At 45.6% G+C, this 16,430-nt stretch overlaps 2 protein-coding genes across 2 annotated transcripts in view; one reads left to right on the forward strand and one right to left on the reverse strand.

Annotated features, from left to right (window-relative positions):
* The first annotated feature begins 37 nt into the window (after positions 1–37).
* LOC142993542 (RING finger protein 222) lies at positions 38–3,052 on the forward strand. Its single transcript, XM_076144313.1, has one exon. It carries the CDS (start codon positions 318–320, stop codon positions 954–956), a length of 639 nt encoding a protein of 212 aa, XP_076000428.1. The 5' UTR covers positions 38–317; the 3' UTR covers positions 957–3,052.
* Positions 875–16,430, reverse strand: part of arhgap44a (Rho GTPase activating protein 44a) — a 27,467-nt gene continuing 11,911 nt past the window's right edge. Inside the window, exons 10-22 of the mRNA XM_076144312.1 lie at positions 15,298–15,425; positions 14,767–14,878; positions 14,314–14,395; positions 14,081–14,161; positions 13,605–13,718; positions 13,419–13,510; positions 12,969–13,152; positions 12,099–12,116; positions 11,810–11,998; positions 10,143–10,655; positions 8,097–8,242; positions 7,606–8,007; positions 875–5,858 (exon numbers count right to left, since the gene is read on the reverse strand). Coding sequence (XP_076000427.1) covers positions 5,704–5,858; positions 7,606–8,007; positions 8,097–8,242; positions 10,143–10,655; positions 11,810–11,998; positions 12,099–12,116; positions 12,969–13,152; positions 13,419–13,510; positions 13,605–13,718; positions 14,081–14,161; positions 14,314–14,395; positions 14,767–14,878; positions 15,298–15,425 — 2,216 coding nt within the window. The 3' untranslated portion in view covers positions 875–5,703. The remainder of the gene's footprint in view (positions 5,859–7,605; positions 8,008–8,096; positions 8,243–10,142; positions 10,656–11,809; positions 11,999–12,098; positions 12,117–12,968; positions 13,153–13,418; positions 13,511–13,604; positions 13,719–14,080; positions 14,162–14,313; positions 14,396–14,766; positions 14,879–15,297; positions 15,426–16,430) is intronic.

The raw sequence follows: 16,430 nt of genomic DNA on the forward strand, positions 1-16,430 counted from the left end.
ATTTTCAAGATACCACCGGGTCTAATCCGGTGACAGAGCAGACTTGAATAGAATAGAAAGAGGAAAGATCAGCACAAACAAGCTTGGCCACTTCAACTGCCAGCGACGCGTTCTAGGGATCCGATCAGTCGACTGAGAGTGACTGCAGCCACAGGTGGCAGGCCCTGTTTTACAAGTCTCCTCCACCCACAGACAAGAGTGGAGAAGTGTTGCAGTCAACAATCAGGGAGATCGAGGACTCTGCATAAACTCTGCGTTCTTTGGGAGGCAGCCGGAGGACTTTTGCATCTTTAATTGCAGTGATTCACAAACACCCCATGGATTTTTTCAAGGAGGAGGGCCAGCAGGATGAGCATGAGTCCGAGTGTCCGGTGTGTTATGAGAGTCTGTCGGGCACTGAAAGGACCCTGAGCTGTGGCCATGTGTTCTGCCACGACTGTCTGGTCAAAACACTGGTCAGCATTAACAAAGATGGAAACATCAGCGACACTATCATCTGCCCTATCTGCAGACATCTGACATTTATTAGGAAACAGAAGGAAGCGGCGGTGCTGCTGGCAAACAAAGATCCAGATGAAGGGCAGACCCTGGAGGTTCCTCTTCCTCTGTCTCTCCTGGGGCAGCAGCTCCAAAGCGCACAGCGGCGCGCCTCCGGGGACGGTGCACCGAGCGGCTTTCACAGGATTGCGCGATGCTTGAGGGAAATTCCCGAACGAGTCCGTCGACACAGGCTGGTCAGTCCCGGCCAGAACGCCTCGCAGATCTTTTTCATCAGCGCTCAGGGGCGACCCATGGCTGAAGAAGATGCGCTCAGCGTGGTGATGACTGTGGTTCAACCTCGCCGCAGACGGAGGCGCAGTTTTTGCACCACTGCTCGCTGCCTGTTCTTCCTGCTGTCGGTGTTCACCATACTCGCACTGGTGGCTGCGACTTTACCCTGGATCTTGTTGGCATAGCCCGGGTATAGACTGGACGTATAAGGACTATGGCATGCCAGGGACTGTGATTACAGCCTCTGCATGCAAAGTGCCTCATTCTGTGTCTTTGTAATCAAATCATCTCAATCGTTTTCTACTAGTATGAATTCTTCATCTAATCTCTTGGGATCAACTTTGAAAGTGATTTTGAGATGTGGTGTTTAAACAGGCGCTGCCATTTCCCCAAACTGTGAGTTAATAGACATACTTCTGTTGAACTTGTGCGTTACCAGGCAACAGACTAAAATAAAGAAAAGGTTAGGGCTTCCTTGACAGCTGAGTCTTTTGTCTCCAATCCTGTTTGTGGGATGTTCTACCTGTTTTATGAGCAGTCGAATATTCAAGAGTAACAAAGCGAGTCAAAGTGTGTTTAAACAACCACGCGGATGGTTTATCGTGGAGTGATTTCAGCAGTGCAGGACAAGAAAAGTAATTTGACGCCATAATCCCATTGATAAAGTTGTTACATTGTTGTGTTACCAAGTTGTTGGATACCCTGTTGCCAAGCAACAAGGACAAATTAGTTCCAAATGCCTGCATATATAAGAAAAGAGTTTCTTTTTGGCAGTGAACTGAGTTCAGTTTAGGGAGGAATGGGTGTGTGATCTGATCACACAACAGTCTGTAGGGTTTAGGCTTGATGCCTGACTATCTCATCATGCACAAGGAGTGATGTCACACATTTAAACATAAGCACTGTCCATACACAGGCTGATGGATGAAAAATGTTTATTATGCGCTGTGTCCGTGCGGATCTTAGTGGGTGTGTGTGACCGTGGAGTGTGTATCATCTTATACTGGCTCTCCTCACTGGTAGAGCTGAATTAATTACAGGCCGTGTAAACAGAGCCACCTTAAACACTTTCAGTAAGAAATAATTGATGCACCCATGGCAGTCAGAAGGAGAAAGAGCTGCAGGAAGAGTTGAGTTGTGTCTCGCTGTTTGCTGTAAGGAGATCCACTGGTGGAATGCAGCATTAGATTACCACAAGGCTCCCAGTGTCCAGATTGAGCCGAGATATCTGGGGTCATGTTCAATTATGTCTATTATGTCAAATCAAAGAATGTAAGACTGCAAGGAAACTGCTCTCAATGAGGTCTGATGCTAAATGCTCTTGAGTGAAACAAAAAACAGTTTGCCTGAGTTGTGTATTCAGGTTGTGATTCATGGTTCACACAATGAGATCGTGCTCCTCACCTGCCTGACAAACATGTACACTCCTAGTTTCCTTCAGTCACAAGCCTTCCACCATCTCGTTGATCCAGTCCTTCAGGTTACAGACTCATAGAGGTTTCAGCTATTCACACATACCTGTAGACGAGCCACTTTCATATGTGGGAGGAGAATAACGATTTATATATGATGTTTATTGGTACTATTTAGTGTTTTAGTGTTAAAGAAACGCTAAAAGACCACATGAGGCAGGAGAGATTCTTAAAAATGTAGAGTTTAATATATATATTTATTTCTGACATTCTGATAAGGATTGCAGGTAGGCTTCACAGTACACACTGTGTTCCACTTGATATGCTAAGCAGAAGAGGAGGGGTGGGCATGGTGAGCTTAACAAGCGGCAGATTCTGTTTGTACACTAGTAATGAAAGCAGAAGGAGGCAGTACATCCACAGGCAACATCAACTCCCTCTAACGTATTGCTCAATAACTCACAAAGGACCATATTTCACGATCCACATTCTCTAAAGTTACTTCACTTTTCATCCAGTACCACTTTAATTGCTTTACAATCCCTAAAAATACAGTGATTGACACAATTGTGGATTATCAAAAGACTATAAGCGCATGCATGACACTTTTTCTTTAATCAGAAATTTTCTTTCTTGTCTTTGAAAATCCCCAACACATAAATGTAAACAAACTGAGCTTTACATTAAGCCAACACACTAAGTGCTTATGTGGGAAAGTAAAGGAAGTTGAGATGCTTGTAAAACTCTGTGACAATGTGTCATTTGTCGCAAAAAGTGACTTCTACAAATGTGTTTTTTAACATCCCAGTAAATTTGCTTTAGTGGCTAGAAAACTATGATGTGTAATAAAATGATGAGTTGGTAAAGAGGTTGAAGGTACACGTGTTGGTCTTGTCAGCAGAGTAATAATCACACCTATAATGAATATGAATACATGCTCTTAGGTGACTGTAAGCTCCAGCTAGGATGTACAAATGCTAATAATAATAATACTAATAATACATGCCAACAGGCCCTCGATTACCTTCACCCAAATGCAAACACTCACTCACTATACGAGCAGTTCACCAAGTAAATATCAAGCAGCATACATGTGAAATATGAACGAGTCACATTCAGTCATCACACTGAGATCATCCCCTTCCCATCCTCATTACAACTGTTTCATCCTGCACAGAAAATAAAACCTCTATTACGTATTAAGTATTCCTATAGTTCCAAAATAACAACCAGTGTGAGAGCACTTGCAATTGTTGTCATAGAATCACCACGACTACCAATATAATTATCAACATCACCAAGATCTCCATAAACATATTCCAAGAAGAACAAACACTGAGGCATACCATAGACTTTTGGAGAGAGGTTTCCCTAAATCAGTCTCGCCAGGAGTAAATTAAAAGGTTAAACAAATTGAGGATATAAAAATAATAGTTGCAATAAACGTAATGGCTTTATCTGTCGGTTTGGGGAGGGCGACTTTGACCACTTTGTTGGACTGAGGTGGATCAGTAAACACTGTAATTGCACTTAAACTGACAAAAAATTTAACTCACAAATTGGAAAGCCTAAGATACTTTATAAGAAATGAATGAAATTAGAAAAGTGGAGTTGCAGCATCTGTTATCTACTGGATCTGCTGATAATCTGCCTGATGATACTGGCTGCCTGATATGGAACCAAACTGTCTGTACAGACACATGAATTACTGCCAGGTTAGACTTGAGTTTTGTCAGATTAGACTGTGCTGTTCTCGCCGAGTAAGCAGATATCTCTTCTTTGCTGCTGTACATGCAGGTCGTCCATATCTAGCAGCTGTAGTTCACGGTAACTGGACTTATTGTTTTAGTCTTTACATATTTTGCCACTCGCCCAAGAAGCATCTTTATTTCCACATTAGTGAACAGTAAGCTGGTGTTTGTCCTCAGACAGATTTGCTCACACCTGCATGGGGCCAAACAAACCTCAGAGGATGAATGCAGATTTACCATCAACCATTCCCTCAAAACTGAAGAGGCTTCATGGATAAGTGGCAAGACTAAATCTTGATCAAATCAAACAACATCACCTACATTAATCATCATTATGAATAATTTATTAAAAATCCCAAAGGGGTTGAAAGTAACCTATTTATTGACTCAAGAACCTACTTAGTAACTGAAACTGAAGTAGAAGTGTTAGAGCACTGACTCATTAGTGCTATGGCTCGTTTAAAGTCAAAGCTCAGGAGACAGCATTAGAAACACGATAATTAATTCTTAACAGAAAATAAAAAAACATCCTCCATTTTAGCTGCAGCATTGTTTGTTACCTGTCCTTATACTGAAACATCATGAATCGACAGTAAACCTGTTAATCGTGTGCGGGGACAAAAATAACATCACATTTTTCATCATTACATTTTCTACACATGATAAATATCAGCACATATATTAATAATATATATTCAAGATATGCATTTTACATAGACTTTTCCTCTCAGATTTATATACATCGATTTATGTACAGTCTTTGTATTTACACAAGGGAATCAAAGGTTACTGAACCTAAAGCACTTGAAACAAGGTTAAGAGAGAGAATGATACGAACCTAAAGGCAGTGTAGTCAGGCTGAAACCTCAAAGAAATCATCCATCCATTTTCATCACACATGAGCACATGGGTGGCGTGGTATTACTCTCTAAGAACAACTACAACAACCACCACCACCACAACGACAACAGCAACAACAACAGGACTCAGAGAACACTGCCATTCTGAGTTCCTTGATTCACGTCAGCTTGATCAAATTTGCTCGTCATGCAAACACATTATGGTGCTGTCTTAGTACCTGAATAAAAGATGCATGTTCAGAAAACTTGAATTTACATTTGAACATTCGGCTCTTACTGTCCTGTGTGACAGAAAAGGGCGATAATAAAAGAAATGAAACGGCGTGAAATGATAACTGGTTTCATCCTGCATGCCAAAAGTGTCTGTACGGCTCAGTTTTTTTCCCTAATGTGCGCAAAAACCCTGTTACCTTTAGAACCAGACTACACTCTCACTCCGTCTAGGTTTCACCCTGAGGATGGCCTTCGCTCCTAAACGCTCTGAGGCTCCCGAAATGGACATTTATTGTGAATTTCATATTGCAATTCAATTGCATGTTCTAATAAGGCAAAAAAGAAATGTAAAAAGTCACAAAATTACGTACGGACCACAGCTTCAAACACCATAAATCAACAAAGCAAAGCAAGAAAGGAAACAATAAAAAGTCCTCTATATTTCCAGTCTTCCCTCCAAAAGGCAACTGTTCATCCACAATGGCATTTTGTGTGATTTTGGAGTCACATTATGTACTAGCGAGCGATTCTAAGATGAGTTTCTTTGCAGCCTGTAGCAGATGTGAGGGAGGGTTCGAGTTCTGTTTTCAGGTGGGCATTGGTGAGGCCAATTGGTGTTTCCATCAGGCCTTGGTGGTGACAGAGTATGTACAGCCATAGGGGTGCTGGTAAGCTGTGATGCCTTAGGGTCATAGGTCATAGGGTGGTGCTCTGGGGTTCCTCCTCAGGCACAGCATCCCCCTCTGGAGAGTCTGTCACTGCCAGGGACCTCCTGCAGGGGGCGCCGCTGAACTCATCGATGAGGCTGTCCAGATTGACATTGATGGAGGGGATTTCATAATTGAAGATATCTAATGGTAAGCATGGTGGGGAGAGGTGAGTGTGATGGGCAGAGTGTGGGTGATGGTGATGGTGAGCAAGAAGAGGAAAAGAGGGCATATGATGATGATGATGATGATGATGAGGTGTAAAAATGAAAGAGAGCAGAAATAATATTTAGTCTTTTTCATTCTGAACTCATGGCATATGATGTCTGCCCTCATTGGAGGAATCAGAGGGTTACATGTGCTTCGCTTTCTACACAGGGATGTTGTCAGTGTGTTGCAAGTCACATCTCTACTGAACAAAACTCGGCAGCGGCTGGTGTCACGACGGCGTCTTGTGTCATTTGAGACAGCAAAGTCATCATGTCAGGTCAAATACAATAACATGTCAGAATGCCTGCACAATGACACATTACTGCACATGTTTACAACAATGGCCAGCTAAACCAACACAGAGGCAACAGGATGTGTCGGAAACTCTGTGACAGATGGCACCAAGACACCAAGTGGGCTTGAAGTAACAATGGAAATCTCACGAGGACCAAATATTTAATCAAAATATAAATAATCTAAATCACTGCTGCATTGACTGGATGCAGCTTGATGACGACTCCTGTGTAGGAATGAGATGGAGCGTGGTAGTGTAGTAAGAAGGAGCAGAGGTTATAAAAAAGCGATGATCCTGCCAAAGGAGAAGTGGGGGGTTACCTGCCACCCCCATGGTACTGGCAGCAGGGGGCGTTAGAGGGGGGAATGTCTGCTGACATAAGGCTGGGAATGTTGAGAGAAACGGAAGGGCGCTTTAAGATGGACCTTTGTAAGCGACAGTGTCTGTAATATGAGCGCGGTGTGGTGCACTCTGGGAAGTCCATAAGCCATGCATTATCAGTTAAACTACAACACCGTGCAAAGAAAGACAATAATGTCAAACCCCCCACTAACAGGGAATAGGGCAGAGTGTTCTGATTGAGAGCTACAGGTTGGTACTGTGCGTTTGAGACAGGCTGCAGGAGACCCCAGAGGCAGCCACAGCATGAGGCCAGGCGGTGAGATGGAGCACACGGGGCGGGGGCGGTCTGGCTTACCCTAAAAGTCCCCCTCACACTTAGCCCACACTGAATCCCTGGCCTCACACAGCTGCAAGGTACACAATAGTAGCAGGGGGAACAAGAGAATGATAAATATAACAAAGTGACAGAATGACTGGTATATATTGACAGAACACCTCATCATCAGAACATCATCGGTATAATGTGGGTCTGAGTCTCCACGCCTGCTAGGGCAGTGAGAGAGAGCGGACTGGTGTGAACCGTGTAAGCCTCTGACCTACCTCTGCCAGTGAGGGTCTGGGTAACACAGATAAACAGAGAGCACATGATGAATCTAATGGCAACTTCCAAACAAGCAGGACGAGCTATGCTTCTCTGATGTTTCCACACATTACCAAGAAACATCATCACATAACACAAGCAATGAATACAGGAGATTTTCTTGCTACAACTGCACAAAATGCCAATATTTACATTATTTCATTCTCAGGCAACTGTGTCTAAAAGGCAACTTTTATTCATTCAGACATCGTTTTTGGGTGCAGTCTATAAAGGGGACAGATAGCTTTTATATCTAAAGTGACATTCTGAGAGTCCTATAGAGTCCTACACTCGTCCACCGTCTCCATTGGACAGAGCCACAGCAAGTCTGAGAGAGGGTCGCTGCAGCCCCACCTGTGGGAGCGGCGGTGGTGGGGGTGTTGTTGCCAAAGGTTGATGTTTACCTGTAGACATGCTTTCCCCGGGAGACAGTCCGTCCAGGAGGTCCTGCTCCAGAGGCTGGGGCACTGGGGCCGGAGCTGAGCCAGAGAGCGCTGGCGGGGCTGGGGGCGGCTGAGGGGGGGGCAGGCTGGGTCTCTGCCTTGGCTTAGGGGCTGGCCGGGACTTTGTGAGCGTTCCGGTCAGGGAGGGCGGGGATGAGAGGGAGTGGAGCGCCCCCAAGGGGTTCTGGCCTGGGGAGGACGGGGGCACTTGGCCCGGGGGGCAGGCCAGTCCATAAGGGGAGGGGGTGCTGGGTGGGGTGGGGGACAGGCTAACCGGAGAAGGCTGACCTGTAGACTGGTCGGACATCCCGCCAGACTGGGAGTAAGGGACCTTGGGAGGCACAGGGGCCAACTTCTTGGAACCTGAGAACACACGACAATGATTTCAATGTCTCTTCTCTTTTTAAAAGATAAAAAGCACGGATGTAATCTGGAATGGCGGAGGGTCTGACCTTTACGAAGGGTGTGTGGACTGTGCTCTGTAGAATGGGGTGACTGGCTGCTGCTCTGTGGGCTGCTGCTGGGGGGGACTGTGGGACCTGCCACCTGGATGGCTTTGTGTCCAATCACAGGAGACAGTTCCTTACTCTTCAGTGAACTGAGAAAGACAGGCACAGATTAGTGTGTGAATGTGGGAGAAATTATGCTCTACAAAGTCAGTCAATCTCATTGTCATGACCACAACAGCAACCACCATCATCATCACCATCATCACCACCACCACCATCATCATCATCACTTCTACTTTTCAGTTCAGCTGTTACCAGAAAGCATTCTGAAACCCAAAAAGTTTTATTTTAAACCAAGGTTACATCAGCTGAAGAGTTATATCTCTTAGTAAACCTCCCACGAACATGCAGTCTCATTATATGGATAGTGAGGCTGCATGTTGATGCACCGTGTAACTGCTGGCAGGACACATGGTGATCGGAATGCTATCTGATCTGTCACAGCACATACAGTATGTATGGGGTCTGGCTTGCATTGTGATTGGATCCCTGTTAAGTATTCAGGTGTAAAAGCAACGTGTACGTGGGGGGACACATTACTGAGATGGAACCTGACACCTTGTCCTTCCTGCTCTGTTTGCTCTCATTCATAAACTTATTTGAATGCGAGTGAATTGTTGCATGTTCACACAAAGAGTTTGGTTGTTTTATAATGGATGAAGGCCATTCAGGGAGCAGAGGGGAGAACAACAGCTTAAACAGAGCAGCGGACCGCCTACTGAGATCAGATCACAATGCACAGAGTATCCAGATAACAAGAATGCACGTTGATGCAAGGTGTAAATTCAGGTCCTGTCATCAGATGACATAATCTAGATAACGTATCTGGATACTGAGATCGCATTTTAATGCAAGATGTAAAAGGGGCCCATGTCACATGTGATACACTACATCAAACCTGACAGAGGGTTTAGTTATGTGTTTCTGGAGCTGCTTGACCTCTGTGTAGTCGTATGCAGTGAGAATATCAACAACAGGCCAGATAACATGAACTTGAGCACATTATTCACTGAAATGCTGTGTCAGTATATTAGAAGATTTGTGTTTAAATTTGAAATAGATCTAAACACTCCCAGGACAGCAGTTTTCCATTTCAGTTTGAGGAGCTTTGTGATCTGAACACAAAAACAATTTGGAATCCTATGTGCTGCTCAAATCACAAACCTTTATCAAAGTGTCACCGAGCTGGTCAGGCTTTTGTTAATGAAAAATGCAAACGTACACAGCATCAAAATGAAGGAGTGACCAGAATTAACCTTGTTCTGTGATAGTTTCTAGACAGTAAATAGTGCAGATAAGTAACAAGACAGAGTCACTAATCCCAAACCTATAACATGTACAGAGCAGCTAGTAGACTGAACACCACCAAAGAACCATCTTATGCAAATGTGTAGGTGAAAGTAACGTTGTCCGTCTATAATGCAGAAAACTAATAAAAAACACCCTAACACTTCAGTTTGTCCCTCTGACTGTGATGTCAGGACGTTGTGAGGTCAGACGGAGGAGAGCTGGAGAAGAACTGCACTAATTCTGTCCTGCGTGACTGCAACATCAAATACATCTGAGTCAACAAACTGTGTGATTCATTTAGCAGTTTGAGTCTTGCTAACAGGAGCTTCAAAAAGCAATATCCATATTTCTGTTCTATTCTGCACATCGTGTGTAACTTTATAAACAGCTCAGGTTAGTAAAACACTGCTGCAAACTGTAGAATAAATACATCCATATGCTATTTCAGCCATATGCAGCACCATCCATGTATTTATCATCTACACAACACCAGCATCAAACTGAGAGCTACATAGGCATATAACATCCTTAGTTGCTAGGCAACCCCATGAGAGGAATCCCTCGGACAACCTGAATGTTACAGAATCTGAGGTATGTAATCTTTGGGGGAATAAAGCAAGCGAGTGAGCTAGAGGAGAGGAGAGATACAGCTGCCACCCTGTGGTGCATCCATAGAGGCCATGGGTGTGGTGTATTTACCTAGTCAGCCTGGGGGGTCCTCTCTCTCGGGCACATGGACAGGCAGCCCACGGAGGGGGCGGGGGCGCGGAAGAAGGGAGGCTAGGGGGGTTGCCGAGGGACTGGTCATGGCGGGTTAGTACCAGCGGAGTTTTGATGTAGAGCGGTGAAGCGTTAGTGTCAGGTGGGGGGGCATGCGACACGTCGCCAGGCGGGCTGTGCTTGGGGAAGTGTAGACAGCTGGGTTTGGGGTTTGAATTGATGTCAAGTGACGAAGAGGAGGAGGAAGAGGAGGAGGAAGGGGGCGGGGCAGGGGGAGTGAAGCCAGACCAGCGCATGGGGGGCGGGGGTGAGCCGGGTGGCTGGGATTCTGGACCCGGTGCCACGGGGCGAGCGCAGGGTGGGGGTTTGGGATAGAAGAGGTGTGGGGCTTGGTGACATGAGGAAGTGGGGTAAGGAGGGGGTGGCCGGTCCTCCCCGGGGGGTGGGTGGGCATGAGAGGTGTCCGGCCGATTGGGCGACACGTTGTCTGAGCTGTAGATATTAAGAGAATAGAGAGCACAAAAGTAACAGCTCTAGTGATTGAACAGGGAAACGATTTGGAGCGATACAGGATAAGTTGCTTGGATGATTAAAGGTGTTAGTGTGGAAGCTCGTCCGTAGCCAAGGATAGAAAATAATCGCACTTTGGGGCGGGCGGTGGGCACCAAGCTTAGCACACAGTCAGCTTGGTGGAAATACAAAGACAAGCACAAAGAAACAACAAAGGAAAGGAAAGTTGTTCATATTGCCAAAGGAAACAAAAACAGTGTGTCGTACTCCCTCTGTGATCACCTTGTGTCTGCAACACTGCATGGAGCTGGGAGGATCTGTCTCTACAGCCAGAGCAGCCGTCTGCACTTTACAATATTATCAGGTTGAACAGATGAGTGGATATCTACCCTCTCTGCATATTAAAACCCTTTCTGCTCTAATCCTATATGGCTTGTTTGCGCTGCAGGTCCTGCAGTCAGCCCAGGGCAGCGTGGAACAGACACAAAACCCTTTCATTGGCTGAAAGAGCCACAGGATAGGAGAGGAAAGCCAGCCAAGCCAAAAGCCTTATTATCACTTGTCTGCAACACAGGAAGAACCATGAGGTGATTATTCATGTGTTTCACTATGATAATCATACCGTATGGAAAGAATGGTGTTCAATCAGTGTAGAAACAGAAAAGGAAAGAATTCACAACCAAAGCTGAGGAAGCCAAGCCACATCAATGGGAGATTTGGAAATATTAACATGCTTGCAAGGACTTGCGGGTTGAAGCTTAGCGTCATGTGAACAAAACTTCCATAAGTTGGCAATAAAAACCCCTGAGAGCTGAAGTCATACAATTACCCATTTGAACATTTTCCCCACTGTGACATAAACCTGACAAACCACAGGGAGAATTGAAGAAATGTGGAGAAAGAGAAAATAGGTAAAATAACAGAATGAGACACACAGACTCACTCAGATACAAACAGGAAAAATGAAAGATTTGACTAAAAACGAGGGAAATGTGATGCAACTTAATGGCAGATGGAAGTAATTCACGTGGCGCTGACGAAGTGGATGGTGGCGATGATGATGTTGATGGCAATAAAATTAAATAGAGAAGTAGACGGGTGAGAAAGAGGAGGGGAGCGTCTCCGTGGCGACTTACCAGACCCTGTCTCCCAGCGGGGGCGTGGCGGAGGGGGAGGTGAGGAGCTCGCCGGGCTGCTCGGGGATCAGCGTGTCGGCCGGGGAGCCGGGGCCTTGCATGCCGGGCGGGGTGGAGGAGGTTTTGCGCGCCAGCGTGGACGAACCCTTACGAGACACCCAGGAGGTATCCATCACCCGGACACCCATACTGCAGACGACAACACGGACACGGAGTCACACTCACAATGCAGGGTAGTGGGGAAAGAAGGAGGGAGAAAGTGTGGGGGGGAAAAGACATGATGTCATACCTTTGTATCTTCCTAATGCTGCGTTAGTAAGGGAAGAGAGGCGAAAAGGCACATGAGGTCGGTGTAACAGCTGCACACACACTCCCTAACACCACACACTGATGAGAAATGAATATGAGTGTGTGTCTGAGATGCTACACTAAGGCACTAAGGGTCTAAAATGGAAACAAAATGACAGTGACAGAGAGGATATGAAGGAATATTCCAGAGAGGAGGCTGCTGAGAGCCACGATTATTTATTCTAATGAAACACATTTGCTCTTAGAAAAGCACCAGCAGACAGACAAAGCAGACAAAACTGATCTTTCACACGTTTCCATTACGAATCCCAACATTGTGCTACTCACAATCACACTAATAGCTGCTGACTATGAGACGTAAACAGCTACATGGCTAAAGACCCTTTTTCTTCATTTGATTTGTGTAGTCGTGAAGATATTAGTTTGCGTTTTGTCTGTGATGTCCACCAGCTGGACGAATGACTCAGGCAAGGTGCTGTGCTAGCCAGACTGTGAAGGAGGAGCAGGATGTGGGAGGATAAGACGGTAGCAGAGGAGACACGTTTCCTGAAGAAGGAGCAAAGCATCGACCCTCCATCGCAGCCTGGTTACCATAGAAACACGCTACTCCATGCATTTCAGTCCTCGTCTATTCAAATTAAACGAGCTGTCAGCCACCTCCTCTCCTGATGACCACTGATAGCAGAGAGTGTAATTGGATGAGCTGGATTGACAGGTGAGATACGCAATCATGTACTCTGTGTCACTTATGGAGCCTTAATATGTACACACACCACCAAAGAGAGAGAGAGAGAGAGAGAGAGAGGTAGGGAGGCAGGTCGGCGGCAGAAGTTTGCACCTAGGGTCATACCCATCCTTTTTATAAAACTCAAGCATCATGTTGTCGGTGGCGACGCTGAGCGGGCGTCGGCTCTGGTCGTGCTGCTGCTTGCGGTCGGACTGGTCCATGTCGGGCGAAGGCATGGAGCTGTAGTTGGAGTTGTGGTTGGTGTGGATCGGGCTGCCGTAGCTTCCTGTCAGGTTGAACTCAATGTCTGAGGGAGGAGCACAGAGACTGTTCAGGTGTGCAGCACAGCAGAGTTAGTGGACCTATAAAGGACATCATCATCGTCATCATCATTGTCGTGATTACCATCTTCATCAGTGTAGGGCTAGGTGGGTTTCTCACCTTGGACTGTGCAGAAGTGAGAAGCATTACCATCCATAATGTCACAAACCCAACTAAAGTCCCTCTAATAATGCAATAAGAAGATGATTCATAATAAATAGTGATAAGTTGCTTAGTACGTCTGAATCCCACCTCCAGGGAAGAACCAGTCAGCGTGCTGGATGATGGGCTCAATGATGCCGACGATCTGTAGAGACACAGTGGTCATCATCTCTGTCATGTTCCTGCAAAGAAACACAACAACAAGCTCGTTACTGTTTCATGAATTAAATCAATAATCCGACTAAAACGATGGAGTGAGAGTGTAAGTGTACGTACGGTTCAGTGTGTGTCCAGAGCAAGTTAGGGCCGAGGACAATCGCCATGTTACCAGGGGTCATCTTGTTGGCATCTTGGTATTCGGTCAGTTTGGATAGAAATTTGACAAGATATCTGTAGGAATCAATAAAGAATAAAGCTCACAGTGTATTTAAGAGTACACACATGCATCACAGTACACAGATACTACTTATTTGACATAATCACATTTCAGGGACATGAATGATTCCTTATATACTAGACTTTTGCTGTAGCGACATGTAGGACATTTGATCATTTCCATTGTTTTGTCTGTGAAACACTTAAGATCTTAAACCTGAACACAGCTGCAAATGCATTTCCTACAAATAAAACACCTAAACATCAAAGAATAGAAATGATGTCATAATGTAATGTCCAGTAATGTGTTATATGTTGACAGGTCTGCGGGTTTTGATGATTTACAGCCTATTGGGCCGAAAGTGGAAGTAACTCACCTGAAATTGTTCAAGTTGTCTGTGGGGAGTTTCTCACATGCTGCCATTAAGGCTTGTAGTCTCTTGTCCATTTCCTGAATGCTGCAGAGACGGAAACAAGTCCGGCTTATTTTTAGATGCTACATAAATGTCGCCATTTCTCATTTTTTAACCACATTTGACATCTACATGAAGTAGCGTTTTCTGTTTTTCATCGGGGCCCCAGCGGCAAGATTTCATCATCAGCGACTTACTTGGAGGCCTGAATCCATTCGTCGTAAAGTTCAGTGCTCATCAGCGGCTCGGGGAGCTCACGGAGGTATGATTTCAGAGCGCCTGCGGGCAAGACGACAGGAGAGTAAGAACTGATTTGAGGGACGGACGGACGGGCGGGAAAGAAACAAACCGGTGGCGGATTCTTGCTGCCAGACTCAGATTGCCTCACACAGATTTCAAGTGTAAAGCAGCAGAAAAGAAAGAAGATGAAGAAGAAGAGCAATGAGGCGAAAGCTGATGACAAACACCAGCGTATTAGAGATCCCAAAATGTTTACAGAGCACAAATGAACTGTGCACATCAGTAGAATGTAGTTCTACTTTAAACACTGGTGCCTTGGCTTCCTCGATGGATTCGCCTATTCTTTGTACAATTAAACAGTATGGTTGGTTGTTGTTATGGAGATGGGTATCTGCGTGGGTGTAGTTCACCTGCGATGGCGTGCGGGTCAGCAGAGTACTCCTGCACATCCAGAACTCCACAGTCCAGCGAGGCTTTCAGCTTCTTCAGCTTGGAGGCTGATGGAGCCACTCTGAAGAGGCCCTGCAGCCCACACATGGGGAAACAGATACGCTGCGTCGTTATCAGAGCCAGAATGTCAACGCCTAAACGCAGCACTGAAGTGATGGAGTCGCTATCTTGGTGCAGTGATTAACTAGTCATCCTTTACCGGTGAGCATTAAGGAGCCATTTAGGAGGGAAGTTACACCGTTTTATCAGCCCCCTGCCAACCACAAGAGATGCTTATTTACTCTACACTTTTAGGTGAACCAAGTAAAGTGACAAATTGTTCATTGTGGCGGTTTACTGATCTCAAACTAGTCTCTACAGCTTTATCCTTATATAGGACACAGAAACAAACCGTAGCCAGCGGTCGCTCAATCTAAAGACGTGTGATATCATTAGGAATAAGCTGTTCATAGCTAAAGGGCTGGTGTGTGTGTGTGTGTGTTTGTGTGTACCTCCTCTTGCATGCCACACTCCAGCAGCATGGTGACGCAGGCTTCGATGGGGAAGGCGATCTCTCTCCCGCTGATGTTCAGGTGTTCCTCCAGAGACTTTCCGAAGGACGGCTTCTCCACCCACGCCTCTGCAAACACAACACAACTGCTTCAACCAAACCCCCCCACACACACACATACAGGCAAACAAATCTATACACACCTAAGCTGCACTTCCATTTGTACGAGTTTAAGACCTCTGACATGTGCGATCCTCCACATTTACAGCAGACCCTGACTGTGGCTCCCTTCAAGCTATTCCATGCACACAAACACAGACACACACACTCAGGCATCTCTTTCAGCTGTTCAGCATCGGTCAGCATCAGTTGCTCAATGCACCATTTTAGCCAGTTCCAGCCACAGCAGATACAGAAGCTTAATATCCAACACACAGTTGTGCTTAGAGATTTCCCCCTAAATCACGGTTTGCGCAGTTAACAGGAAAAGAGGTCGACCAATTGGTATTAGGCGGTCAGGCATTACCAGCACAAAAGCACATTTAATGAATTATCTGAACAAATGGTGAATTAATCTATTTTGGATGGATTTGGGTGCACGGAAACATGGCAACAGCTGTTAAGCACCAATTATTCAGGGATAGATCTGCTATTCAGTCTTTTAACTAACTGACCATTATGATTTGATCTCATCCCTCTGGAATTTAATAGGCCTATGTGAAGGAATCTGAAACAGCGCTGTGTTTGTGAGGTCAGGTTGACCTCAAACTGGCTGAGAACTGAAACACTGAGTTTGTCTCACACACCGAGCTGGAGGTGCTGGACTACAGATACAGACGGAGACGCAAAAGCTGCAGGAAACCACGACGCTGTGTAACAGTAACATGGCATAGCCAGAGTGAGTTGGCATGCAGACCCTGCAAACCGACCGTAGCCTGATTATGAATGTAGATAATTAGGGTTTAATGATATAATAATGTGACAGGTCGGGACGATATACTCCATTACTCCTCATCTTGGTTTTGCTCCAGGTGAGTTGAGACATTGCAGGTGTAGAATCGGAGTCCCGGCACGTCTCTTTCTCTTTCCCTGACACACACACACGCACGCACACGCATGCAAACACAGGCACGC

This window comes from Genypterus blacodes, unplaced genomic scaffold (genome assembly GCF_046128005.1).
Source record: "Genypterus blacodes isolate CSIRO-AG114 ecotype Tasmania unplaced genomic scaffold, CSIRO-AGI_Gbla_v1 ptg000028l_1, whole genome shotgun sequence".
In the NCBI taxonomy this organism is placed as follows: Eukaryota; Metazoa; Chordata; class Actinopteri; order Ophidiiformes; family Ophidiidae; genus Genypterus; species Genypterus blacodes.